The following is a 27,927-nucleotide window of genomic DNA, read 5'->3' on the forward strand; positions in this document are numbered from 1 at the left end:
TGGCACTACCATAGACTGGAGGAGAGGTGAGCATCCCACACTGGTCCCTGCACAGCTTTGGGAATGCTGGATTAGGGTTTTCCTGCTGCACGTTAAGTGTTTATTGTTATGAAAACTGCTCAGATGAACCACCTCTGTTGCTCAAGACACTCACCATTCTCCCACTCCCAAAGGGGAAGCATTAAGAAAGAAGAAATTAATAAAATTCAGGCCTACAGCGTGGTCTAAAGGCAGAAGCATATAGTGTCCTGCATCCAGCTGAGCATGCAACCCTGGGGAAGGGCTGTGCTCCACAAGGCCTGCCAGATCCACTCGAACCAGATAGACTGCATCTGCTCCCTTTCGATCACTCGGAGTCTGGGCAGCCCGGTTGAGAACAAATTGTACGAATAGTTCTGGTTTTCCTCTTGTTTACCCTTAGAACTTGCAGCTGCAGTGGGAAGCCCTTCCTCCTCATCACAGAAGCCCCACCGGGCCATGAGTTGCAGAACAGCACGTAGAGCAAATCCAGCTCCTCCGCCCCCACACGCTGGACGCCCACATGGAGGAGCTCCAAATCTATGGCTGACCCCACCCCACCAAGCCACAAGGTCCAAAGCTGCCCACACAAGGGTCCAGGACCCATCCTGGCAGCAAGGGACCACATTTCACAGAGCAACTGTGTCAAGTGCCATCAGGGACAGATAAATCACCTGTGCTTCAAAAGAGCCTGTTTGGGGATTAAATGAAACAGATGTCAGCACAAAGGACATGGCCTGTTCCTCTCTTGCCCACAAGAAGCACCTGCTGCTTCTCTCTGCCTCTTGCTCCAGCTTGCAGATCCTTCCTGAACGTGCAGAGGAGCTACAGCTGTTTCAGGCTGCGGAGCAGGGACAAGGAAACAGCCAGTGCCTTAGAGCATGCTCCAGGCTCGCATGTTCCTGAAATGAGTGGCAGGATGGCCAAGAGAGATTTCTGCCCTTGCACTCATGGCCAACTGCTTTGAGGATAAGTGTCCATATGTGGGGTAGTGGAGCTGACCTTCCCCCTCCTCCCAAAAATACATAAATGGAAGATTTTTCTATTTATTCAAGCACTGTATATTTAAAATTAATCAGGGCATTATCCAATAGTAAGTCAGAGTACTGTGATGCTGGCTTAATAGTTGAAGTTCTTCAGTGTTTGAAGATGTTCCGCTCCTTTCAGCCAGTACTGAGGTTACCACCCACTCCATCCCAATTTCAGAGAACAGTAGGGAGGGGTTTAAGATAATATAGGCACATACTCCTTCAAAGCTCAATCCAAAGACCTTTAACTAATATCCAGCTTCACCACAGTATGCCCAAAACCATCTTACAGTCACATTGCCTACACTACAGCAAAGGATGCTGTTTCCTATACCAACTTTTCTCAAGTCTTTCCATCTCTGAAATTTTTCCTCCCCTTCTCCAAGCTCTTCTAAGTTTAATCCATGCTGTCAGCCCCCTCATTTCTCCAATAACTTCTTAAATTCGATCGCCAATTCCAACCAGCACAGAGGTCTCAAGATTTATGGAGTTCACACGAGGCTTGCAGAGCAGTCATAGCGGTAACAATTTAGTGGTCATCTGACATTTCCATTCTTGCTTGGTTATATTTTCCATTACTAAAACAAGAGCCAAGATACAATTAATCCCACCTACCAGTGGAGATGCACCCAATAACTCTGGGAAAAACACTCAGCCATGCATTAATTGAGACCTCATCAATAAGCAAACAGCTCTAATATTTCCCTTCCAGCACGCAATACAAAACATGTCCATGGGGTATTTTATCTGCTGAGGCACTACTGAATAACCTGATCTCGCTGCAGCCTTTTGAAATTCATGAGAAACCACATAACCAACTTCATTAGCACTAACTTCACTAGCTGTGTCATCTGAAAATATTACCTCTTCACTTTTAAAGAGATTAAAAACCACAGATGCCAACAGAAGTTCTTGAGAAATCCTATTTCTAACCTCTGATGAAAAGTGACTGTACTTGTTTTTCCCTCCCCACCACAAGCAAATCCTGGAGCATAAAAAGCTTTCCAAGCCTACCCCACGCTGTAACAAGTGTTCTCAGAATTTTTAGTCCCAGGAACACAGCGTTTTGGTTTTTTCTCCTCCTTTCACTAAAGAGGCAAGTTGAGCTCAGGAGCACCACTGCACCCATCTGCCCTATATCCTACTCCCAGTCTAAACAGAGCCATAAGCCTCTTCTCTCCCTCTCTTCCAGAAAACCTGCCAATCACCAAGTACCCTCTTGGCTGCAGATGAGGAATACGAACAGGGTGTTTTCCTTTTATTTTAAATAACCTTAAGACCACTGCAACAAAAACTTCAGAGCTTGAAGCATTTACTAGTAACTCAACCACCTCACAGCTAAGCTCCTGTGCTCCTTGCCCTCACTTTGAGGCAATGTCGCTGTTTTCTCCGGACCACAGCTGTCCTAGGATGGGCAATTCCATCCAAATGTTGTTAAACTCACAAGAAACAGTGAGCACCCTCCCCTGGTAACAATGGCATTTGGCAGAACCTACCAGCTGAAGCTCAGCAATGAAGAGCAGAAAATGGCTTGTGTGTCACTTGTTCTACCAGTCAAACCTCCAACTAGATGGTCAAACTGACCCAACATCGTGCCCGGTGGGGCTTCCCCCAACACTTTCAGTGCAGAGCAGCAGAAACCCACATAACTGGCAACATCAACCCTTCATGAGTTCAACATTGCCAGCTATAAACAAAGTTATCAGTAAAAACAAGGATGCTGCCCTGGAAAGGGAGATCAGCACACAGGGAACCCCTGCCAAGGATGTAAGGCGGCAGATGAAACCATGACCAGGATTCATCCACACCCCAACACAACAGCTCCTTTTGTTCCAAGGTCCACAACAGCAGGTGGGCTTTAAGCCTCTGAACCCAGCAGAAATGGCTGGGGTGCCCCTGTCCTGTTGGTAGCAAGAGCTGTTGAACCAGCTCAATACGTGCTCCAGAAGAGGTGGACTCGAGCAAAGGTAAGAAGTGACCCACACCTGAGCTCCTTCTGCCACTCCTCCTCCTCTGCCTGGAGGCTGGGCACACGTTTTGTAAACCACTGCTCCCACACGTGCAAACCAGAGCAGATCAAGCATATGTTTACATGTATTTACACATTCTGTTTACAGAAGTCTCAGGAATTCATAAGGTAAATAATTTCATCTGTCCACAGGGGGTGGGGGCAGGGGAGAAAACACTGTAAATTCAGAAATAAGCACCATCTGCTCCTCCTGACTGCCCCAGCCCACCCTTCCAGCTCTGATGAGCTCTTTGAACCAGGCTTCAGTACCACAGAGCAGAGAGCTGCCTTCCACATCACCCTCACTTTCACACACACACAGAACGATGGCTCATTTGGCCAATAACCCGCACATGAAGCGGTGGGGATGAAAGCACTGTACACATCCTGCCTGCAGAGGCAAACGGACAACATGGGCACACACACGCAGATGTTTTCCAGCCCCCCCAGACACCTCATCTGTGAGCCTGAGACACTGCAATCTCTGCACAACCCCTGCATGTGCTGATGACTGTCCCTTGTAACGCAGCTGGTGAGATTTCAGCTTTCTGTGTTGCCTGAACTGCTGCAGAACCACAAGTACTACATGGGGAAACACTTACTGCTATAATCAAATCAGCCACAGAAACCTCAGCTGTATGTTCGACCTGTTCTTGGAGTTTAGTATGTTGACATCCTGAACCATGAAAGATTGAAACAAATAAATCTAGCAGTCCTCAGATTTTTACTATAACCCCCAAACTGTAGCTCTTAGATCGGTAGGGATCAAGACCAAAAAGACAGACACGCCAATTTATCTAACAATCCACGTACCCCTCCAGCCTACTTTTCTTGAGATGTATTTCTACTACAGTTTCTGCTTTCCAAAACAGTAGAAAAAAGAAAATCAGAGATCAGCTCACTACTGACAGTAGTAAAAACCAGCCCAGGGAAGATGTGGTGGAGAGAAGGTTTCAGAATTATCCGAATGGGAAATCTCAGTTGAGGGGTTTTTTCCTACCCACCTGCTTTTACTTTCAACCATTTTAAAGCTTCAAAGCTAAAAAAAAAACCCCAACAACAAAAAAATAAACCCACAAACCAAAACAAAACACCAAACTCAGAAGTAAGGCTTTTTAGGACAGCTCAGAGCCCTTCCAAGCTCTGGTAGCAGGACATAGTAGCTGCTCCATCACACTAACCCAACAAGAGGGGTCAAGTTCATATATTCCTAACACTCAGATGTGCAAAACTCACCTTGCATGTTATTCTACCGTGTGTCAGAACCAGTTCCTTGCTCTGGGGCACAACCACCAGTGGTGCCTTTCAGACTTCGGTTTTAATAACCCGATAGGGAGAACATGACAATTCACACCTTTCACTTATTACTACAGTTACTGCAATTGAGGTTTGCAGAGCACCCAAAGAGAGAGACACTTGCAATTTCTTAACATGGCTTTGCAAACACCTAATTCAGGAGATTACTTCTTGAAAGAAAGTACAAAGTTCTGCAGAAAATATAAATTAACAAGGAAGTCTACAGACCTTCAATGCAAGCACGTCCCACCATGAGGAACAGCAGGGGCAGCAAGACATCCCTCGATCCTACCCAGCATGTTCTCTGCACAAACACTGAGATGTTCCCAAGTTGCCAGCTACAGTAAACGAGTGAGACAGCAGAGAACTTCACCAGCTCAGCTTCCCCTGTATCTTCTTTCCTGTCACTCAAGTGTTTTTTGTGAAGGCAGTATCTCTACGTTAAGCGGATGTAAGCACCCAAAACAGTGTATTCTGACAAGTTACCTTCTAACTGATGTTTAACCACCAGGAGCTCAGCAGTCTGCTTTGTGATCCTTACCTGGAAAAATCAAGATCGTCATGAGCAAGAAACCATAAAAATCCCAAGAGGCACAACTGCACAGGGAGAAGTCCTCAACATGAACACCAATGCAATGAGTTACTGTATTACTGCATGAGGAAGTGTCACGAAGAGGGCTTGGAAGTTTTCAAAACCAGATGGGACCAAGTCCTGAATAACCTGGTATAAATTCAACATCTATCCTGCTCCAAGCAGGAGTCTGGCCGAGAGGGGCTCCTGAGGTCCCTTTCAACCTCAGTTCTTCTATGAAGAGAAGCAGAATGGGATTAAGGTCCAGGCTTTAGACAAATAAACTCAGACACCTCAATATACATGACTGACCTCCTATGACAGCCAATGGCACCCAAGCCAAAGCAGTCAGGAGACTTGGAGAGCAGTCACACTAATGCTGATTCCAAGCCAGTCAGGTGAAAGTCTCAAGATTCACTGACCAAAAGCTACACTCAAGCCCCACACGGCCACATACCACTGGGAGTGAACTATCATGAGCATATCGCAGATGCTGACCTACATGTGCTGCTGCTGAAGGCTGACCTCTCAGTACACACAAGGGTCCAAAAGGGTTTAGAAGCACACAGAAAGGTTTCCTCATTTGGGCTGTTTTCCTTCACAGCACAGATTTGTTCAAGTCTGATTTTATAGAAATTACCTGAAATGAGCAGGACTGCTGCTGAGCACCGCAGATGGGAACAGATGCTGCAGTCCCCTGCGCCGGCTCCGCGGCCCTCAGCTAACCTCTGCTGTACAAACCCAAACCCACACCCGCAGCCAGTCTGCGCATAGCGGACGCGGCAGATGCAAAGGCAGTGTCAGTCTCTGGCACAGACTTCTCTGCAAACAGCATAAAGCTTTCTGCAGGGAAGCTACTAAGAAATCAGAAACCCTTTTAAGGAAACTGAAAGCTGGGGGCAGGGTGGGGGGTGTGTGCGTGTGAAGCACTGCATGCAAGAACATTGTATTTTCTAAAATATTTTCAAACTAGTAGAAAATTGAAATAATTTTCCACCAGCTGCACAAAACGGGAACAGAATACAACCCTGCTCTGTACCATTACCACAGGACAGGCGGCACACAGCACCCTAATTCTGCCTGAAACAGTTCAAGGAATCCACAGCCAAGGAAACAGTTGGTTACTAGAGAAGACATACCTACCCAACACACACACCACCGTACCCCCACAGCAATAGCAAGGGAACTCAGCAATGAGCATATTTAAAGCCTTTATTTAACAGAGCCAAGGGGAAGACAGTTCCGTTTCATAGCAACCTCCAAGGTTTTGAAGTTTGTTTCTGTTCTTTTTTTGGGACAGAAACAAAATGTCCCTGACATTTTTCAGGAACAAAACTGTAATATGCTATCAGAGCTGGAAATCACCACCTTGCCCCTTCCAGGGGCATCACTCCACAAGCAGGCTGGGTAGAGGTGCAAAATATTTCATACTCAAGAAAAATTATTTGGCGCTTTCCCTACCAGTTCAGATCAGGAACTTGAAACCCTGCCTCTGCAATCCAGGCTCGTGCTTTAAAAAAGTAAATACATAAAAATGTTATCAGGCTACACCAGACCAACTTCTCTTCCTAAAGCTTTAAAGCCAGAAGTGTTCCTGGTGATACACAGCTTTAAGTAAGAACGCCTGTTTTGGCAAAACCTCATTTAGCTGAGGGCACTCTGCTCTTCAGGAGGTTAGGAAGGAAGCATCCAGCTGAGAGCCCCCAGCTATCTCTGCTCTCTGAAAAAAAAATCCTATTTCGGAGCAAACACTGCTGCAAATGAAGTTGTATGCACCACCTTCAGAGGAATAAAGAAATCTTCACTCTAAGCCCATGCCACTGCAGCAAGCATGAACGACAAAAGCCCCCCCAGGCAGCTGCTCCTCCTGGCACAAGCCCACATGGAGCAGCACAAGCGCATCGCTCAGCAGCAGCTTCACAGAAGAGTCCCCCAACAGACGGATTTGGGCTTCTTTCCCAAAACAGAGCTGCTACTCCCAGCTCCACCATGATGTTGCTAACTTCTCCTCACCCACACAGACCAAGTATATCAGAGGGTCAAACACCATGTTGACGTCAAGTTATTAGATGGTCCTAAAGGCATCGCTTGCCCTAGGTCCTGCTGGAAGCTAATACCCAAACCCAGTGCAACGTGCAGCAATGGAAAAAAAAATATTTTTTTTTACCCCTTAAAGGTTCACATGTGTAGAAGAATGTCTCCAGGTTTCAGGCAGCCCCAGGGAAGGCAAAACGGAGAAGAGGGCTGCAGAGCTGTGATACTGTGTGAAAGGACCAGCCAGGTATTGCCACCACCTCTGCTTCCTCCACATTCCAGTGGGATTCCCAGCTCCTCAAGTCACAGGAAAAACCACTGCATTCACACAGGGACCACCACAGCTATACCTGCTGGGCACAGTCTGCACACAGGGGACCCCATCTGCACTTCTGGCACCCAACATGAGCCCCGTTCCTTTGTGAGGCAGATCAACCACCGTTGTTGCCTAGATTTGATTCATGTCTCCACACCACAACCAACATATCTGTCCATTTAATCTTCTACTTCTCTGTCTGGCCACTAAACTTCTTTAGAGCGGGGACAGGCAACGGTCAATTCCTAATACATACACACACAGAGATTTATTTTTATAATTGCCTTCAAAGAGGGGCTCATAGACTACTGCTTATATTCTTTCCCTCTCATGCAACCTTTGGTTGCATCACATTAAACTGCAGGTGGGATCCCCTCAATTGTCAAGTAGTACTTACTAATATCAGTTTTATGATCCAGCACAGAGTTTTGAAACCCTATTTCATCTCAAAGGCAGCCTCGATCAGAAAGGCCCACTGACAATCAGTGCCTGACAATTTCTACCTCTGCAACCCTCATTTCAAGGGGTTGTGCTGCACTTAGGAGTATAAAGAGACAAAAAAAAAAATAATAGAAGGAACTAAATACCAGTTTGAGGTTTTTTTTTAATGGGCTGTTGGTCCAGAAAGAACAGAAGGGAAGGAAAAAAAGAATTGCCAGTGCTTTATTTTTGCACACTCAAAGACAGGGGAGGAGAGGTTTCCCTCTGACACTTCCAAACTGATGTATTTTCAAAACCAGGAGACAAAAAAAACACATGCAAAGGGGTAGACAAGAGTCCTGCAGATCAGTGCAAAAGCACTTTACTTCTAAGAGGCAGGACAAATACTTGAAAGCCAGGCTGAGTAAACAGGAAAGCCGTAGACCCCAGAAACAATACGATCAGTCAGGTTCCTTTTTTGGGTTTTACCACCAATTATTTCCCTGTGGTTTTGGAGAGAAGTTCCTCTTCAGCAATCCTCTCAAAAAGCGTATTAGCTCCCAGCAGTGTGATGAGTATCACAGACTGGATGGGCTGGAGAGCAGGCCCTTGCAGCGCTCACCTGCAAGCCTCCGAGTGCTGTGACCCACCAGCCAACATAAGCAGGACAGACATCAGCAAGACAAACAGAGCTGTTCCCCAGATAACTTGGGAAGGGGTACTCCAGCTAACAAGGGCCAACACTTCTTATGTCATTATGAATAAATGGGGATTTGGGTGCTTTTTGTTCAGGTGTGCATCACAGTGCTGGCAGCAGCCCACAGACGACATCTTCCGCAAGCCTAGGAACAGGTTATAAGGAACTTCTTGCAGCACACTTGAACTTCTAACACCATGCAACTCAGGCACCAAGCCAGACATGGTGGTTTTTCCACTCACCAGTCACTCACAGCACAGACCTGCCTTGAGGTTTCAGGCTGGTCCGGTACCATTTGCACCCTTTTCATATACATGACAAATTCATGGAAGTACCCTTGAAAAGATCAGGTGCTGGAGCATCCCAGGTCGCTTGTGTGTGGACCACGACGTGCTATGCCTGACACGCACCAGCTGGAAGCACTAACCCAGCTGACTACTAGCCATTGGGTGTGCTGCACAGCCCTGCCTGAAGGGCAGACACCTACAGACTTGGTGGGTCATATACTCCCTTGTGTTGAGCATTCCTTCTAGTCAGCAGCATTTGATTTTGGGAAAAACACCAGTAAATGGAAGAGGAAGGCATGAAGAACAGCTTGGCTTTTCCTATCACTTTTGCAGGAGAAGCCACATCATTTGACACCATTGTTAAAGTCCAGGCACTAGCAGCCAGGTGAAGATCAGTAATCTCTGGGTCTGCCTTTTTTTTTAAATAAGAAATTTGACTAGCTAAAATACTGGGGGGGGGGGGGGGGGGGGGGGGGGGGGGAGTGGGATTTCTTAAAAGCAAAATAATTATATGCAAAATACTGGAAATGAACACAGGAAAACCCTAGATCTCTTTCATAGATTTTCATCACACTCTACAATTTCATGCCCCATGCAGTTGTGCCTCTATCACACACCAAAAGCAAAGAACAACTATGTGGAGATTCTCAAGCTGGTACAAAGCCACAAGCGGGAAGTGGCTCTGAAATACAGAGGTTTGGCAGAAAACAATGAGAAACCACAAAGCGGAAAGGCCTCGCACGAGAGGCAAGACAAACGTGACGCTGAAAACCAAGCAGCTGCAACAGCTCAACCACTTCGAGCTTCAATTTCTTCCATGACAGTGGAAAAGGCAGTGAGGAATACAAAAGCAGTGGAAGCAAAAATGAGAGGAGAAAAAAAACCCTGAAACTAAGAACCTTTTTCCCCTCAACAGCTAAGTAGCTAAAGCTTTCTGTACCAACCTGACAAGAAAGTTCCCAGGGAAAAAGCTAGCTGCCAGCTATATTCCCAAATTTAGCACAGAAATGTTGTGACCTATGACAGTAAATATTTCCTAACTTACAATCACAAGGATAAATAGAAACTGGGTAAAAAAAAAAAAAAAAAAAAAAAAAAAAAAAAAAAAGACTTATGGAAGCACACTGCTCATTTGAACTCCAAAAAAGCCTCAAAGCATAATAGCATTTTCTCACACACACAAAAAAAAAAAATTAGTAGTCTCCACTGTTTTTTTAAAGGAAGTTGAAAACTACTACTGTTCTTCAATGAAAAACCTCCAGAAATAATAAAATCACTTGCCAAAATCTACAAAATTAATTTCTGAAGATCGAAAGTGAATGTATGCACTTGCTCTGAATGTGTTTTAGCTGTGCACCACGTGAAGTTGCAGGGGGGCTACTCCCCTCACACTCTAGCCCCAGCACTACCACGTACCTACCAGGTCCAAACAATACACTTTTGCATGTTGGAATAAAGGCACAATCAGCAAGTGACATGGAGTGATCCGGTTATTTTTACAAAGTTTTTTATATACACTTTTTAGGATCTCTTTATATTATTAACACCATCTGTTGCACAAGTGTCAAAGCTGCATAGAAAGCAGCATCCTCCCGATGACGTATGATCTGATTTTGGGATCATTCCATGTCTGGGTGAGGAAGCACCATTACTTGCTAATTATCAAAATACACCTATTCCCCTGCTGAGCTCGGTCTTGAAGATTAGATGATCCTACTAAATTAGGGGGAATACTAATTACATGAGGAAGAGAGGAAGGAAAATCACAAACCTGTGCAGTACAGAGGAAGAAAGAAGGGAATAATCACCATGTTGAACTGAGGTTCAGAACCTTCCCTGATTTCAACCATTTTAGGAAAGCTAAAAAGAACCCTCCAAAAAAAAACTCACAACCCCACAGCTTTTTACCTTTCCATTAGTCCTATGTCCCAGTTTCCCACAGGACTGTGGTTCCACACAAGTTACAGATGACTTTCACAGCTGCACAAGAAACAGCTGGATACAGAATACCACCTGGCAAGCATTGTGCAGGCTTGAGATAAGCCTGCGGATCTGCTAACACCATCAGCAAGGGCACAGTAAAATCTGTGTGGTCACCATAAGATTTCCGTGATGACAAAATGCAGATACCAACAGCTAACTGCTGCTACTATAAAGAAGCCAACTTGAGACTGAGAGCTCAGGAAATTGCTCCCCATCATTTCATGCACTATTTACATTTGGAAGTTCATCCCTGCAAGCGCGATGGTCAGAGATGCTCATGGTTTAGGTTTATATTTGGGGACACAGCTCCACAGTTACAGAATCCCACCAAATAAGGGCCTGAGTGCCTCTGTCTTCTCTTCTGAAAGCCTGCCTTTGGTTTGGGACAAGCTCAGTGAAGTTAGGGGTCCTGAAAAAAAATAATTTGTTTTTTTACAGTGGTTACAACTGCTGGGGAGAGGGAAGATACAGAAACTTATTTGCTGCATGGTACAAATCGGTACAGTGTCATTCCTTCCTCTGTATCATCACTTGTGCTTTATTCCCTTATATATATGGGCTTGCCTGCACAGCGGTGAGACAAGGAACAAAAGAGGTTTTTTAGTAGAGAAAAGAGTTGTACCAGAAAGCAAATAGCTTATTTCAGGTTCTTTCACCAACTAGCTTTGCAGTTGGTGCCTCTTAATTACAAAAGGCACCAGTTCTTCAGAAATCCCAAGCTCAGTCTATTACTTGCAATAATTGCACTACCTCGTGAATGGTATCACTCTGAAAACCTGATTTATCCCAAAGACAGTCTCTTCTTCACTCAGAAAAGCAGCTCCTCGTGTAAGGTCAAGAGGACATCAGAGAGCAACCCCTTCCAAAATCTGGTGCTTCTTAAAATACAAGGCGTGCTTCAGCTTCCAGCAAACCTGTCAACACCAACACAATGGCCCTGCCTTGAGCATTTCTATTTTTAACATTTTCCATCCATGCAAAGGACATCTATTTAATAAACATAAAGAAAGCATAACAAAAAAGAGAGTTGAACAAAACTTGTTTCAGGGCCAGCCTGATTTACATGAGCACAAGCTATAACCTTAGACAGCCTAAACGTATAGCAGGGGTTACCTAACTGCCAGTGTGTACCAGCCCCAGAGACAGGGGAGGTGCTGAGAACTGATGCCCGATCACCTCGAAGCAAGACAGCACACGACAGAATTGAATCTGATGCCAATGTTGATGCACGATATGCTTGTGTCACACAAGTGAGTGCCATCTGGTACAGCTGCCATGAAGAACAGATGCTACAAAGCATAAAGTTCACCTTAAATAGCTCGTTACTCATTAGATGTATCTGATCTCTTTAATTTTCTTTAGGATGCCGAGGATCGCACTGTAAATCCGAGTACTCACAGAGCGCCTTAAAAACCCCCTGGACCATGTACATGTGTGCACGCTATCTTTAGCAAACAAGCCTTTGCTTGCCTTGCTGGCAGGATTTGTCTTGCATTCAGGCTGAAGACACCCTGCTCCACAACGGTCACAAACTCGGAAGGAAACTGTGTGTTTAGCATCAAAAATAAAGTGACCTGGAGGTTCTCCAGTCTCCCTCCCCGCAGAGAAGGCTGAGTACTCCAAAACCCCCAGCAGGACTCTGTGGCTTACATACCCCAGTGACTTCATGCTACTTTTGAAACCAAGCCCATTTTGGACAGCTTTCTAACATTATCTGGGGAGGAGGGAGTTGACCATTCACCACCTTTCCCCCAAAACGGAGGGGAGGGGAAAGGATGAAGTTGCACCACAAAACTGTGCCGGCACTTGCAAAGGAGCTTTCAGTGATCTGACAAAACAGCATCTGTCCCTATGCTCTACTTTCAGGCATCACTACCCATACATCCCTTACAGGGATAAAACAAAAGTCCTCGGTGTGTCCTCTGCCCAAGCACCCTCACAACCCCCACCAGTGATCACCAAATCTCTTCCCAGCACATCAGAGGCAGCTCCAGGCCAGCAGATGGGCTGGATCCTTCCAGCAAGAGTCGCCTGGGCAGGAACTGCTGCATACCCATGCAAAAATGCATCGCTCTAGGGTTTTTTCTTGCTCATCTTTATCTCTGTGTGGGCAGGACACATACTAATGGGAGACTTCTGTAAGAAAAGCCCTCAAGTATGCTAAACTCGTTTTCCATACCTCCAGGAACCTGCAGATTAAGCAAATAGGTGAAAGTTGCATTAAAAAAAAAAAAAAGAACACACTCCTTAGGACTCATGAATACAGTTTATTTGCAGGACCAACAAGCACTTATTTTTGTGCCCATAAACAGAAGGCACAGACACAAGAATAGTTATATTCTACGAAGACTTATAACCATTTACTGGCTGACTGTTCACAGCAGCTCTACAAGCTCTGTAGAGGTGGCAGGTGACTTGCAGGAAAACCTCCCGGGAGACACACATGCCAATTTTTCATCTTTTAGGAAGCTTTGCTGACGCAACATCAGCCCAGCCAACCTGACACGTGAAGTACAATAATTCTGCAGGAGCTGTTCTAGTGATTAACCCAAATCGCTGAGACTCTTCAGCCTCCTTCTCTCCTTCAGCATACATTTAACTCCTAAATATGCCATGAATATCAGCAGCACAAGAGTCTTTTATGGGCTCTATCTCATCCATCGCTATGGGAACTCCAAGCCCACAAAGAGAAAAGCAAGTCATTATGGTATTATTAATTCTAAAATGAGTAAGCCTACAAATTGGATTGCATGGGGATATACCATCTCAATCTTCAGCACCATTTATGAAAATTAGTTTCATAAAACATTTTAGCCATTCTTTGTGATGAAAAGCTTTTTAAAAAGACAAACAAGTGAACTGTTTATCAAGTGATTCTTCCACTCTAGATCAATCTGTTGCCCTTCAGTCTGCTTCCAGAATAGTCAAGCAGCTGCATAAACAACAGTTTGCCTACTTATTTTAATGGTTCATTAATGTAAAAAAAACAAATTTCATTATTACTGCTTATGCAAAGTCAGCTAAAACAAGCTAAGACAGCTGAATCTCTAAATAAAGAAGTTTTGCATAAACTGAATTCTTGTAGAGTTTTACTTTAACTTACATACATGAATGTCTTCTGTATGAAAATTCTGCCTCAGAAATGCTCTCTGATCTCTCCCGATCTTTTTCTCCAGTTTCTTACTTCAACCAATGACCTGCATCCATGTCCAAGGCACAAAAGTGGAAATTTCAAATTGCTCATTTCCTTCCTTATACAAGTCTCAGCTTTCAAAGCTCACAGTAGCTTACCATAACCTGAAGTCCTCACTTTGACTTCAGGTTATCACAAAAGTCCTTTAAAAAAAACAAAAAACAACAGTTTTAGGGTGTTCTCAAAATTGGCTGCAGCTGATACAAGTCAGTTCCCCCATCCCCCAGCTGTGCATCCCCAGTGCCTCCTTCCCACCAGCCAGCACTTACAGGGCCGCAGGCACATCCCAGTATCACCAAGGCCACCAAAAGGTTATCTTTCCATCAAATTAGCCGTTGGGTCTTAATCAAGCAAGCTAATACAACCAGCCAAGGGCTGTGTGACTCCTTGCCCCCAGCTGCTGTGAAGTGGGTAGGGCTGAAAGAAGCCAGTGTGCCCTGAGGGACTGCGAAGCCACACCTTCATTCCTTGCCTCCCAAATTTTAAGCACCCCACTGAGCCACAGGACCCCTGTTCCACAAGGACACTGTGCAACTCACACACACAAAAGGCTTCTGCCTTGCAATCTGTTGTCACAGCAACTGACACAAAACACACGGTATCAGCATGAAAGGCTTGCGAGGAGTGGAGGGGGAAAGGGAAGCGGTACACGGGCAAGCAAAACGGTATAGAGATACAGGGCGAGTATTTGATCACATCTTGACTGCTGTTAGTCAAGCCCAGAACAGAAAGCCCGAGCCTCCTACAGCTCATCCTCATGGTTTATGCTTCGTTCTGGAAAATCACAGGAAGGTTTGGGTGAGAAGGGACCTTTAAAGGTCGTTTAGTTCAAACCTCCTGCCATGAGCAGGGACATCTTCAGCTCAATCGGGTTGCTCTGAGCCCTGTCTGACTTGACAGTTAATGTTTCCAGAGGTAGGGCACCTACCACATCTCTGGGCAACCTGCGCCAGTGTTTCACCACCCTCATTATAAGAAAATTTTCTTTCATCTAGTCTGAATCTACCCTCTTTCAGTTTAAAACCACTATACCCTGTCCTATCGCTACAGGCCCTGCTAAAAAGTCTGTCCCCATCTTTCTTATAAACCCCCTTTAAGTACTGAAAGGAAGTTGTTTAATGACGATTTGGCTGGTAATGACTATTTACCTTGGTAACATTCTTCAAAGATACAGGCATGGTAGACAGAAGATGCTGCAGGAATGCCTTACCAATTATTTATTAACCCCTTTTTAACTGCTGATTCAGAATGACCAGTAATCTTTTCCAACAAGGTAAGAATCCTCCCCTTCAAAATCTTTAAACAAGTCTGCCTCAAGGATGGAGGGAAAAAAAAAAAAAGCAAGCACACAGAGCTAGGAGTTGCACACTTTTAACTACAAATGTTTGTTTACACTTTAAAGAAAATCTCTGCTACCAGAACTTAAATAATCATTAACTCCATGACAGAAAGACTATGATGTTCCACTCCACAATATGCAAAACCATCATCCCTTGTCCCAGAGGCTTTTTTCTCCTTCCATCTCAGCAAGCAGATGCAAGAATAAAGAAGGGGTCTTAGCATCTACCACAAGAAGCAGGGCAGTCAGAAAGCCAGTACAATTTTTTATTTTTTTTCCCCCTAGAAAGTAGTGAGACTGCCCTTATTTTGGACCTGGCAAGACGCCTAATAGTACCACCTGAAGCAAATGCCATCTCTTTCCCAAGGGTAGCCAGGCACCCCATAACTTATGAGTAACTGCTACATAGAAAACAGCTTTCACAAGCTCCATGCCTACTTTCCAACCAAAACTTTCTGCAATGCATTACCTTTTCTGCTGAGTTACCTGTGCTGAAACCTGGCTTTAGAACACCAGCAGCAAGACAGCAAAACTAACAGATTTAAACTGTATGTTTTAAGACAAGCTGCCCCTGAGCAGCCAGCACAGCTACCTGAACAAAGCAAGCATTTCTGCAGACTGCTACAGGAGCACATTCTCCATTTGGATTTTGGACTATTACCAGCAAATTTCTTAAGCAAGTCTGGACACGCGTCACTCCTCAGAGGGGGGCAATAAAAAGTTTTCCCCTGTTACACTAATTACACACAGAGATCAGAGGTATGACCCAGCACTCTACACTTTCACATCCTCCACAGGTCCAATGGCAACACCAATTCATTTACTTGAGGTTTCTTCCAGCTGGTCTCTTGTGGTTTCCTGAAATCCATGAGCAGCTTTCTGCAGCCAGGGAGGAAGCAGCAGGGATGCCAAGCACATGGGATGCCCGGACCAAGCAGCTGTGTGTTTGCAGGAAGGACAAAAGCCAGCAGGGCTGCCAGCACTGCTGTGAATTTCAAAGACTCATACAATTTAGCCAGGCACAGTTTAAACTTTCCGTTACACAGTGCTAATGGCACAGGTTAATGACTCCAAACTCTATTCCTTTTGCTGAACCACATCTCTTCCCACAACCCCTCTCTATGTGCTGTATAAACACTCAATACCACTCCTATCGATAGGATCACCATTTCAAAATGCGTTTCATTCCCTCCCACTATTTTCAAGTTAATGTCGACTTTTTAGAGGTGGGAGCAATTAGAAAAAAAAAAAGTTAAAAAAGCAGGATTGGGGGGACAGAAAGGCTGAGAGACAGGGTCCTTTCCATCTGCCAGAGCAGCATGTTTAGTTTCTACCATACAGTTCACAAAAGAACATGCCATAGCCCTGGTGTTGCAACACAGGCCAAAATGACATGAAAAAGGTGATTAACTCACTGACAAATTAACAAGGAGACATGTTTATTACAGGGTTTCGCAACTGGAAGAATTAAGATTCCTATAAAAAAAATGTAGCCTTTTCCATGTAACAACTAGTGACACTGTCCAGGCAAAGATCAGTGTCAGCAGCGCAGACCATAGCACAGTTATAACCACACATCCAAACCAATTTGGTGAATAAGAGAACAGTCAAGCACACCAGAAAACCAGTCCAGTTCCTCCCCTGACACAAATAAGAGCTTTAACCGAAGTGCTTTAACCAAAGCTTTCAACCTCTGCTGACAACTGCAGTACTCACGAGCAGCTAGTGCTGCAGCTGCACCACAGCTGCTCCAAGCTTTTTCGGACACCATGGGTAGGTGCCATGAATGAGCTGTAAAACATTACTTGTCACCAAAAACCCCGGGACTGTTACTGCCATCTTTCTGCTTGAGCTTGCAGAGAATCAAAACACAGAAAGGCAACAAAACAGACTTTGGGAATCTTCTTATGTCCTTCCCCAGTGCCACCTATGTACATTAAGAGCCACAGACAAAACACATTTCTCCAGAGATTTCTAAATATATCGGTGGATACCAAATTAAAAGTCTTTTAAGGGAGCCTCTTGGATAGTTTTTCATTAAATTGTGTGCTCTGTACCCAAAGACCAGTGGCAGTCTGCCAAGGAATGGAGAGAACCAGCCTGGAGCGCAAGGGGTATGCCATGTTCAGGATTTACAATCTTTCCAGCATTTCCAAGCAAGTTATGGACTTCTCATGGCACAGCTCCTACATCTTACAAGGAATGGAAGTACAGAAACATAAGGCTAGAAATAAACCAGTGGCAGAGAAAATACACCTTAGGCTGACCAAAACCTCCAAGTGCTATCCCTTGCCTGCTCGCCAGGGATAGACACGCAATATGGTCTCATCCCGCAGACTTTCAGCCAGATGCTCACTCATGATCTATGCTGGCAACTTCTAGCAACTTCTTCTTCACGCAATAGGCTCGACACTCTGATTTAAAGAAATTTAATTCTGGAAAAGGAAAAAGACATTATTTGTTCCTGCCTTTTTTGGATAGGGACAAGCAATACTAAAGTCACTTGCAAGGGAACTGTGGTTTCAGAGCTGTAGTTCTGTTTCCTAGAGTTATTTACCAAGACTGGAAATAGCAATCCTTCATGAAAAACCCAAGCTTCCCTTCCTAACCACAAGCCAGAGACTCTGACACTGCAACAACCTACTTGCAATATTTTCAGGTAAACTGCCAAAAAGAAACAGACATTATATGCACACTTTCTCGCAGTAGTTACGATAAAAGTAAAAAAGGCCCTTATTTCCTAAAAGCGCTCTGAAGCCCTTGGAAAAGCTCATCTCTGCATCATTACTTCCAAAATAATCCCTACTTTGTTCAATAAGGAACTCAGATTTAGCTGCCTCAATGCTGGAGGCACCAGGGATGGCCCTGCTTGCTCCCTTGCAACTGGGGACTGCTGGCGGGAGGGTGAGAAAGGGGCAGCACACACATAGGGATGTATGCCGAGTCACTCTGCTTAGAAAGCAGAAGAGCGGTGACTCGTGTAATGCTGGTAATTTAATCAGTTAACTCATGCCTGCAGAGCACGGATAGAGGGGACCGAAAAGCCATCTCAGTCCAGAGCACCCTTCCCAGCTCCACCAGCAATCCCAGCAGAGGGGGGACAGGAGAAGGAGCAGGCTGAGAGGCAAAGTAGGGAGAAAAGTAGATTTCATTAAATAGACACTGCATAAAGGCAAGACCTTGCTTTATTTAGAGTTCACATTCCACTCTGGCAGCAGCAGCAGCCCCTGCAGCAGCTGCCCCATCCCTGTTTGTATCTTCTTCGTAACCCTGCTGGGAATCAACAGTGGAAAACATTAGTTTTTTCCGACAAAAAAAAAATGGCTTCAACTCAGGAAAACTTGTCCTTCAACAAAAGGCTTCCCCTTGATCCCAAACCCTAATGTGTGCAAGAGGACAAGCTACAGAACAGTATTAAGCATTTAACAATTCTGGACTTCCATCGTACTTATCTGAGCATCGCTGGAGTCCGACCAAAATGAAAACCACCAGCCTCTTGTCCGAAGACATGTGTAAAGCAGCGAGCATAGGAGGGCAGCAGCCACACTACCCACGCAGGCTGAGAGGCTACTGCTGGGATGAGAACCACAGGGACATCTCAGTTCAACAACCCCATCCCAGGGAGCAGGGGGAACCTTCCCAAACTGGATTGCCCAGGAACATCTCAGTACCCAGGGAATGGGAGCAGGAGGGAGGTGAAGCCCAGGCAAGCTGCAAGGAGCTTCAGAAAGGAGAAGAAAGGGAGAGGGGTCTAGAAAACACAAGTAAAGCAAACAGGAGGTCTGCAAGCTTAGAGCAACCACCGCATTAAGCATCAGCTTCTTAACTAGTCCATCCAGAAGCTGATTCATTGTTGAGAATTACTCCGGACAGGACAGCAGGACCCACGAGACCCGTGAAAGCAGCTACCGAAAGCAGAGAAAGCATCAGCTGGAAGGAAAGCATCAGCTGCTGTAACAGAAGTAGGTTGCTGGGCCAGCCCCTGCACCCCTACCGCCACAGCCAGGAGGCAGGGCAGAGGGAGACACTCCAGATCCCCACAAATAAACCACAGTTTTTTCAGAAGCTGGGAGGCAAGGGCAGCAGGCAGGGCAGCCTGTCCACAGCTGCTCCCCAGGGACCAGCCCCACACGCTGCCGGGAAGAAAATCCCACTGCAAAATCTCACCGGATGGGAGCATGTAAAGGACTGCAGATGAAAGGGCTATAAATAATCATCATGCACCACAGAAGTCTTAGGACAAGAACATTTTCTTTTTACTCGGTCAAGCAGTCCCACTTAACACTTTGATACCAAGAAGCATCTGATGGTAGTTTTTCCAGAAGGGACTGATTTTTATTCCACTAACCTCAGTAAGAGATCCTCCCAACACAAAGCGCTCCTTTCAAAGCACGTAGCTTATACTCCACAACCTTGTAAGCACAGCGTAAGAAAGCACCAAGAAAACAGCCCATCTATCCCTCTTGATGAGGTTCAATGCAACCATTTGCTTAAAGAGTCTGAGACACATTATCTTCTAATTAGAAGATTAGATGGATTCACTTTCCTGAAACAAAATACACAGGAAAAAATATTAAAAAAAAAAACCACAACTGTTTGGGATCCTTGATATCCCACCCACCCACCCCAGAACAAACAAAAAAACCCACAGCCCAAGTGCGACATGCTGCACAAGCAGCAGCGCACAGCGGTGGGAACAAGGTCCTTCCTGATACCGAGTAGGTTGAGCTATAAAGCAGACCTTGAAAACTCAAAAGATGAAAGCAGTGTTGCTTAGAACTGGGCTGGTGCCAACCCCAAAATCTGCAGTGCTCCCTGGAGCACCTGAGAGAGTGAGCATTTGAGGCAACCCACGGGCTACTACATGCAGTCAGCCACTGGCCACTTGAACACACAGGTGCTGGGGAAGAACAGCCCCTGCTACCAAGCAGGTTTTGATGTTTGGTAGATTTTTAGGGGGTTTTGGTGGTTGCTTTTTTGTTTTGCCTTTAAAAAAAAAAATACTCCCTAGACATAGCTGATCTTTCTGTTGTAAAGACCCCTACCAATGCAAGGGCCGGGTCTTCCTCCTTTCCACTTCAGGCCACTGATAGAGGCCAGCTGCCAGTCCTGACAACATTTAACAGTTCTGCACCCTGATCTTCCCACATCTCAAGATTCAAGAAAATTACCTCGTCCTCCTGTAAAACACAGGAGCCACTACAAAGCCAAGTCGGATAAATATTTCTCCAAACATACCAAACTCTGCAACAGAGACTAGAACATTCAGAAAGCTGACCCAAGAACCCAGAAATGCTGGATCTTCACAAGATCTCAATAGATAGTCTCTAAAAAAGCCTTAAAAACCTTCCCCTTCCCCCACAAAACCAAGAAACCCCCAAACCAACTGAACAAAGAAGCCCTCAAGCTACCTGGAAGTCTACCTCCCATGTACAAGATGGTACTAGCTTACCTACCAAAGAAAAAAAAATCCAATAATAGTTTTTGGATACTATTTCTAAAAGAGGAAATTTTGAAATTCTCCATTACTGAACACAGCTGTGTTGTGTCAGAACTGCAGGCATGATTACCAGTGGAAACAGCTCTTTGATGACTATCACACTGGAATATCTAAAACAAGTAGAAGCATGGAAACCAGAAGCGCTTTGCCACCCAGTTTCAAAACAAAATGCTGAAGATCACTGAATAATATATAAGGGGGTTGGCTGGGGTTTGTTTTTGGTTTGGGTTTTTTGTTGGGGTTTCCCCCCCCCTCCAAAAAAAAAATCACCTCTCAAATAGGCTGGACTGAGGAGGAGATTAAAGACCGAGGCTCATTTGTTTTCTTTAAATTGAAATAAAGTTACCTTGCCATTTCAGAGCCTTTTTACAGGTGATGAGTTTTCACCATTTTCCAAGCTTTTACATCTGATGAATTCTGAGAAATCATTGTGTCTTACCTCAAAAGCACCTAACACACCCCACAAAGGCTTACAGCAGCTTGCACCTGCAGTCTGGCAGACTACAAAAGGCTGGCTCTCCTCTCAGCATTCCCCGTCCCATTTGACAACTGTAAATGCCTACTAGTAGCAGCTCTTTAATCTCATGGTGCAGTTGCTTCATTAGCAGCTGCTGTCCTAAACCTCTTATCAATACTGATGTGACAGCCAACATCACCATGGTACCAGCAAGCTGCTAGAAACACGACATTATTCAAGGGATGCTACAGAGAGCAATCCCAAGTACATCCTTTGCAGATGGCTTAGCATTAGGAGATTGTCCTAGCATTACAAAGAGCTTTAAACACAGCTAGTGATGCCACAGGTCCTCCACACCAGGATCCACATTTATCCCTCACTTAAAGACTGTACAGCTTAATTTGAGACACACAGGGCTACTCTGCACCTGGGGGGGGGGACCCCAATATACTCCTGTTTGCATGGCATTACAACATACCCAGAAATACTTCATTTTCTTATCAAAACACACCGTGGTAGCCACCAATAAGCAAGATTTCATGGTTAAGTGACACGCAAAAGCAGGCTGAAACAGCTCTTCTCAGGCAGGAGCTTACAAGAGGACCTGCAGCCCCAGGCTGAGCTCCTGAAGGTTATTATGAACCAGAGACGGTGACGTTAGATGCGACTAGTTCAATTTAACACACCAGACCTCGTGTCCCAGCTAACTCACAGGTACAAAAAAAGAACCAGACAGTGAGCCTGCGTGAAATCACTCAGCACTGCAGTCACCAGTGATGGCAAGTGATGAATTAAGGCCCTGAGGACACAAGCGGGAGGTCTCCGTCTGACAAAGGTTGCATGATTAAGGACACACTCACAGTCGTGTTTTTAAGAATTATGGTGAACTAGAGATCCAAATTTCCCATCCTATCCATCTGCGCTGGAAATTATTTTCTCTACATGTTTGCAGAGCAATCCCATCTTTCATTTCCGTGGGAAGTGGCAGCCTCGGATTTTCACTTGCAGAGTCAAAGAGATTGCGAGAGCCTCCCGAAGCCTCAGGCTGCAAGAGAAATGCTACTGAATAAGCCAGAAAATTTTCAGCAAGCTAACCATTCTGAGCAGCAAACGACAGTTTCCAAGATTTAAACCTACAAAAGCAACTATCTGACTGTGTCAAAACCAGTGATTAATCCTCCCAGCAACGCAGGGCAAACACCACAAATAGCAGCTGTTTTTGCAGCAAAATACCACACAAACTCAGCTCTCTCCATCCCCCAAAATAAACGCTCTGCCACGTACAGTACTCCCAAAGACGTCACGCAGTGGCATCAGCACCCCAAGAAAGATGCAGGACAGAGGAACTGGAGAAAACCTGGGAATTTAAAGGGTATGCGGGAAGCGATAAAGAGCTTTAAAGCGACTTTATATAACCGCACTAAACAACTGCTGGCCATTAAAAGCCCTGATCTCTTAACTACTCATGTTGAAACCTGCAAATTGTAAATCAAGCCTCTGCAAAACCAACTAAAATAGAGTCCCCCCCAGGGCTCCTCAAATACCACCGTGAAGCCACTGTGGCGCAGGGCTGGCCCTTCCCAGCCCTGGCTCAACAAGTCTGCGAGGGCTTCCCAGCGCACCCCGTAACGCCAGACTAAGTGCCGGAAACACTCTCCCAGAGCATTAATTACCATTTCTCAAGAGTTTTCAAATTGCAGCTATGCTACGCAAAACTTCACGTGCGTTCGTCCTGCTTGCTCGCAGTTGGTTTCATGGTGGTTCCCTAGGAAGGCAACGAACCGCAGCCTCGTAAACTTTTAATAGGATAACCAGCAAACCAAGGGCATCGCTCTGCTGCACTAAGTAAAACAAAGCAACTGATTGCATCCCAGCAGCATAAACTAGGTACTTAATTTAAGGCACACTTTACAGCCCTCCATTAAACGAAAAAAAAAAAAAAGCTGCTTTTCTGCACTAAAGAAAAAAATCTCATCTGCTACAACTGGCAAATCAAGCTGAGGCTGAACACAAGAACTGGCATCTTGCCTAGGTTGCCTTGTAAATGCCTTCAAATGGCAGTCATACCCCAAACTACACTCTGCAGACAAAGTATATATAACCAAGCATCATCGCTCTCCTCAAAGCCAAATAAAGGACTGAGTGGTTAGAAAAGGAGGACGTGAAAGAGACAGGCAATCCATTTCTCCTAACCACCAACCGCTTTTACAAGTCTTTCTTTTTATACATACAAGATACCATCCGGCTGGGTGACATGGGTTTCTAGGCTGGTCTACAGCAGGGATTTCAGAAGAATTCAAGATCAGGAACACTCAGCTCTAACCACAATCCATGCCCACAGACGCAGCCGACATGTTTTTAATGAAGGTAACCAGCAATTTCATTTTTCTTCTTGAAAAGCAGGCTAGCAGAAGGCTGCCTCCCAGCACCAAACACCAGCTCCTCTTCCCAGGCAATGACAGGAGTAGGAATTTGTCCTTCCTGCCTACAAGGTATCCCTGAATTCACAGCAGAGGCCACCAGCATCATCGGTCAAGCACATCTCCTGGGCACTGTCCCTGCTGAGATGCAGTGGGGACTCACCTGCACTGGGAAAGCCAGACCAGAGTGCTCCTAGCTTGCAGGCTGTTGATAAAAGCACAACTGCTCTCAGCAGAGGTGGGGCCACCCCACGACCACCAAAGAGCCACCAGCATGCTGAGGACGCTGCCTCTTTGTCCGAGGAACAAAACACGAGGATCACGATAGCTGAAATCAAGCAGATCCAAGCAGAGAGTAAAAGTGGTGGGGAAAAATGAGAGATGCCTCCAGCAGGGCCAGCTGGGAAGAGAACAGGGAGGCACATGTAAAAGTGGATTTTAAAAGGTGTGGAAACAACAGAAAGCACAGCAAAATTAGAGCTGCAGAAGGAAGAAGTGAGAATCTGCTCTGAAAGAAGAGATAAATCTGAAAAAATATAAGCCCTTAATTAACACCATTCAGCACCAAAAACACTCCATGCTACTTCTTTACCCCTTCTTTGAGTGCTCAAAGGAGCATCTTTAACACACGTCTCTGTTTTGGTGCGTTAGGGGTCTAAATAGCAAAGCTGTGCTAAAACATACGCACACAAAGTGCTGGGGAGATGCCAGAGCTATCCCAATGCTCCCAGCAGAAGCAAACAGCACAGACTGTAAAAATAACGTGACATTCTGGCTTCAAAAAAAGCAGACAACTATCTACATACTGTAATGCCTCGGCTGCCATCTTCTATTTAAAAGCTGGCACCGCTGCCGCATAGTCCTTTATTCCTGGAATATATGGGAACATGGCGGGAGGGTAGTGTTGGGGGGCTGGCAGGAGGGAACCAAAAGACTGGTTGGGTCGAGTCAAAATTAGAAATAATTCAACCTGAGGAACTGGAAAACGGAGGAAGTGAAAGGAAACTTTTAAGATAAGTGGATGAAAGGACACAGCAGTGCTCCCCCTCCTCTCGCCCACTAACCTAATTACCCAGACACCACCCTGGGAATGGGTTCAGCTTCCCCCTTCTCCTGATTCACAGCTGCAGACTCACGTCTCCAAGCCTCTCCGGGGAGGCCTCTTACTTAGGGGGTCTTAATACCCTCTCATACAAAGAGAAACAGCTTTTATAACTCCAGATGTTCCTTGTGCAGGGACTGGTAATTACGCCAACTCCCCTCTCCCCAGGGAACACCCTAACTTCTGGGCACGTATTTCCTCTCCAAACACTTCCAGGGATCCAAGCCCTTAACTCTGTAACAGTGATCTGTGCTGTATTTTTCTGTATCAGGCTCTTTGCTGGCATCTAGTCCCCAAACCAAAGGGGTTTTTTAACTTGTTTTGAACTACAGGTTGTAAGATTCAAAGAAACCCACATTCACATGTTGGCAACAGGCCCACAGCTCTTACTGACCTCTTGCAGGTTCCTCCAAAACATTACTCTGATCTACACTGACTTAACATCACTGGATGTTAATTGAGACATCCCAAACTGCAGAAAACTCAGTGCAGGATGGCATTTACATGCTGAAAGCCTAGAGTCGATGCTGCCGGTCCTGAATGGGTGCAAAGCAGCACTAACCATTCAGGATACCAGTGCCTTTAGAAATAAAGGCAACTGCGGAATCAAACAAGGATACGGGTTTGAGCACACAGCCTAATCCTCAAAGACCTTGCAGAACTAACTGCATAAAAGGGCTTTGTGTCCCAGAATGCATTTACGTCCTACCGAGTACAGAAATACTTGTTAAGCTCTTTGCCTCTTCTCTCACTGAGGTCAATAATTAAGTGTCCCGCAGACCATGGTGCGCCATGGGGAATGGCCCTCAGGCACACAGAATCCAAACGCGGCACCCAACAGTTCATGCACACAAAGATGGTTTGAAGAGTTCACAGAAGCAGAGCAGAGCAATGCTGCAGAGTTTGGGGCACTGGAGATGCCCCAAATGGCACTTTGCAGTGCTTGACGGTTCTTCAGCCTGCAGCGAACTCAGCAACGTCATACAGGAATGTCTACTGCTCACGCAGCACATGCACAGATAGCTTAATGCTTCGCTGCTAGCTGTCTTAAAACTAAGTCCTGCCACCACTACCATGCCAGTAACAAGCTTCTGATCCTTCAAAGGCTTTACACTACAAATATGCCACCCAAAACCCTAACTCGGGGCGGGGGGTTAACAAATGGGGAAAAAAAAACATCAAGTATCTGAATGTCACGCACCTTCTGCTTAAAAGTTATACTCTAGCCTAAAATACGCCAGAGCAAATACACAAAGCTACAAGAGTCTGCAAACAAACCTAAAACCCAAGTGACTAGCAATCATATTGCAATATTACAGTATTTTAAAGATGCAGTTGTTTTCATCACAGAAACATGCACATTTCTTCAGCGCTCAGGACGTGGCACATTGTTTGCTTCAGTGTGTCGGAACAACGTTATTTTTGTAATACCCATATGTACGTATGCATATGGGTGCACAGAGTCAAGGACAGCAGTAATGCAGATGTGTCTATAAACTAAACTTTACCTTGTTAATGAAGAATGATGATGATTTATATTAAGAAGTTGAGATAAAACCTTAGCTTACTGTTTTTTCCAGGCACCTTCCATAAAAATTTCCAAATGTACAAAAAAAAAAAAAGATAAAGATAAAGAAGCCTTAGTGACTACCTCCCCTCATCCAAATGACTACATATGCTTCTGTGGTGTATTTATTTAGAAGCTCCTAACACAAAGAAACACTTCAGGGCAGCAAGGCACTCCCAGCTGCTGGGGCAGATGGATGCGCTCGGTGACCCCAGTACAGGGCTGGGGGCACCATCATCACCTCACCAGCTCCGGTGGGAGCTTCCACACAACCTGCTCGCAGGCTGTCAAACCCAAGATCCAGCTGCCTGACCCCTAACATAAGTTTTTTTCCTCTGGAAGTGAGACGCGCTACTGACGCTAAACTTAAGATTCAACAGGCTGCTCTTGATTAGAAACTGTGAATGGTTACAGCAGGACTTTCTTTAATTTTCACTCTATTTGATGACATGAGGATATAAGCTGTGGTTTTAACTTTCCGTTGGCTGGCTTGTCCTCCAGTTCTAAACAATCACCCTTCCTCCACGTCATGAGAGCTTAAACAACTGAATGCACCGGGGAAAAGAAAAGCTTGCCCATAAGCCAAAGCGAGGGCTAAAACACTTTATCCCGAAGGAACCTCTGGACATGCCAATTATCAGAAAATTCACCTTTTTTGTTATTGACTCGATGTTAGGAGTTCTGCGGCAATGCTGACCGCTCTCTGGCAAAGCCGCCCCCCCCTCCCCAGCACCTCACGGGCAGCGCTGCCCCGGCGTACCAGGGTACCGGGCAGACGCGCCCGGCAGCCTGCAGGGCAGCACACGGGGCATCGACAGCACCGCCAACGCGGGCTGCGAGGGAGCGACCCCTTCAACACTCGGTTTGGCTCTGCCTCTGCGGAGGAGGCTGAAATCCAGGTTTGGAAAGGGCCGTTCTGCAGCTCAGGTTCTCCTCACGGGCCAGCAGCCGCGGGGCGAAGAGGAGCCCGCATCGCGCCCTACGGGACCGAGCCCTCGGCCACAGCCGGGACTCCGCAGCCAGCCCGTACCCGGGACGAGCCTCCCCCAAGCCGGCAGCCAGCCGCTTACACCCACCGACACCCCGCGCCGGCCACCCGCTGCCCCCAGGGGCCCGGGCACAGCCCCCCGAGCGCCCCTCAGCCCGGCGCGGCCCCGCCGCCTTTGGCGCCCTTTTCCCTCAGGGCGGCGCGGGGCGGCGGGCGCTGCCTTACCCAGGTGGAGGGTGAGGTTGACGGCGGTGGGGTGCTGCACGCCCGCCAGCATGGTGCGGCTCTGCCACCAGGTGGCGTCGGCCGGGCTGTTGTAGTCGGTGAGGAAGGCGGCGCCGTGGCGCAGGTGGGGCTGGGCGGCGTCGCAGAGGTGGCAGGACTGAGTGACGCCGGTGACGCCGGTCTGCACGCAGTACTCCTCGGCCGGCGTCCCGCACGTGTGGGTGGCCAGCACCGTGGCGTTGAAAGCGGCGTTGACGAACTCGGGCATGCAGCGCTGCGGCCGGCCGCTCCGCTCCTCCGTGCACTCGTCCATGGCGCCGCCGCACCGCCCCGGCAACCACAACCACAGCACCGCCAGCCACAGCGCCCGCGCCCGGCGCTGGCCGCCGCCCCCCATGGCGCTGGGCCGCCGGCGGAGGGGCTGGCCGAGCGGCGCGGGCCGGCGGAGGGGGGCTCGCTCGCTGGCTGCCGCCGCTCC

General features: G+C 46.3%; 1 protein-coding gene across 1 annotated transcript in view; it reads right to left on the bottom strand.

Moving 5' to 3' along the window:
* The window catches only part of LAMC1 (laminin subunit gamma 1), a 69,093-nt gene extending 41,166 nt beyond the window's left edge, over nt 1-27,927 (bottom strand). The window contains exon 1 of the mRNA XM_040610455.1: nt 27,450-27,927. Coding sequence (XP_040466389.1) covers nt 27,450-27,846 — 397 coding nt within the window. The 5' untranslated portion in view covers nt 27,847-27,927. The remainder of the gene's footprint in view (nt 1-27,449) is intronic.

The sequence above is a fragment of the Falco naumanni genome, chromosome 11 (genome assembly GCF_017639655.2).
Source record: "Falco naumanni isolate bFalNau1 chromosome 11, bFalNau1.pat, whole genome shotgun sequence".
In the NCBI taxonomy this organism is placed as follows: Eukaryota; Metazoa; Chordata; class Aves; order Falconiformes; family Falconidae; genus Falco; species Falco naumanni.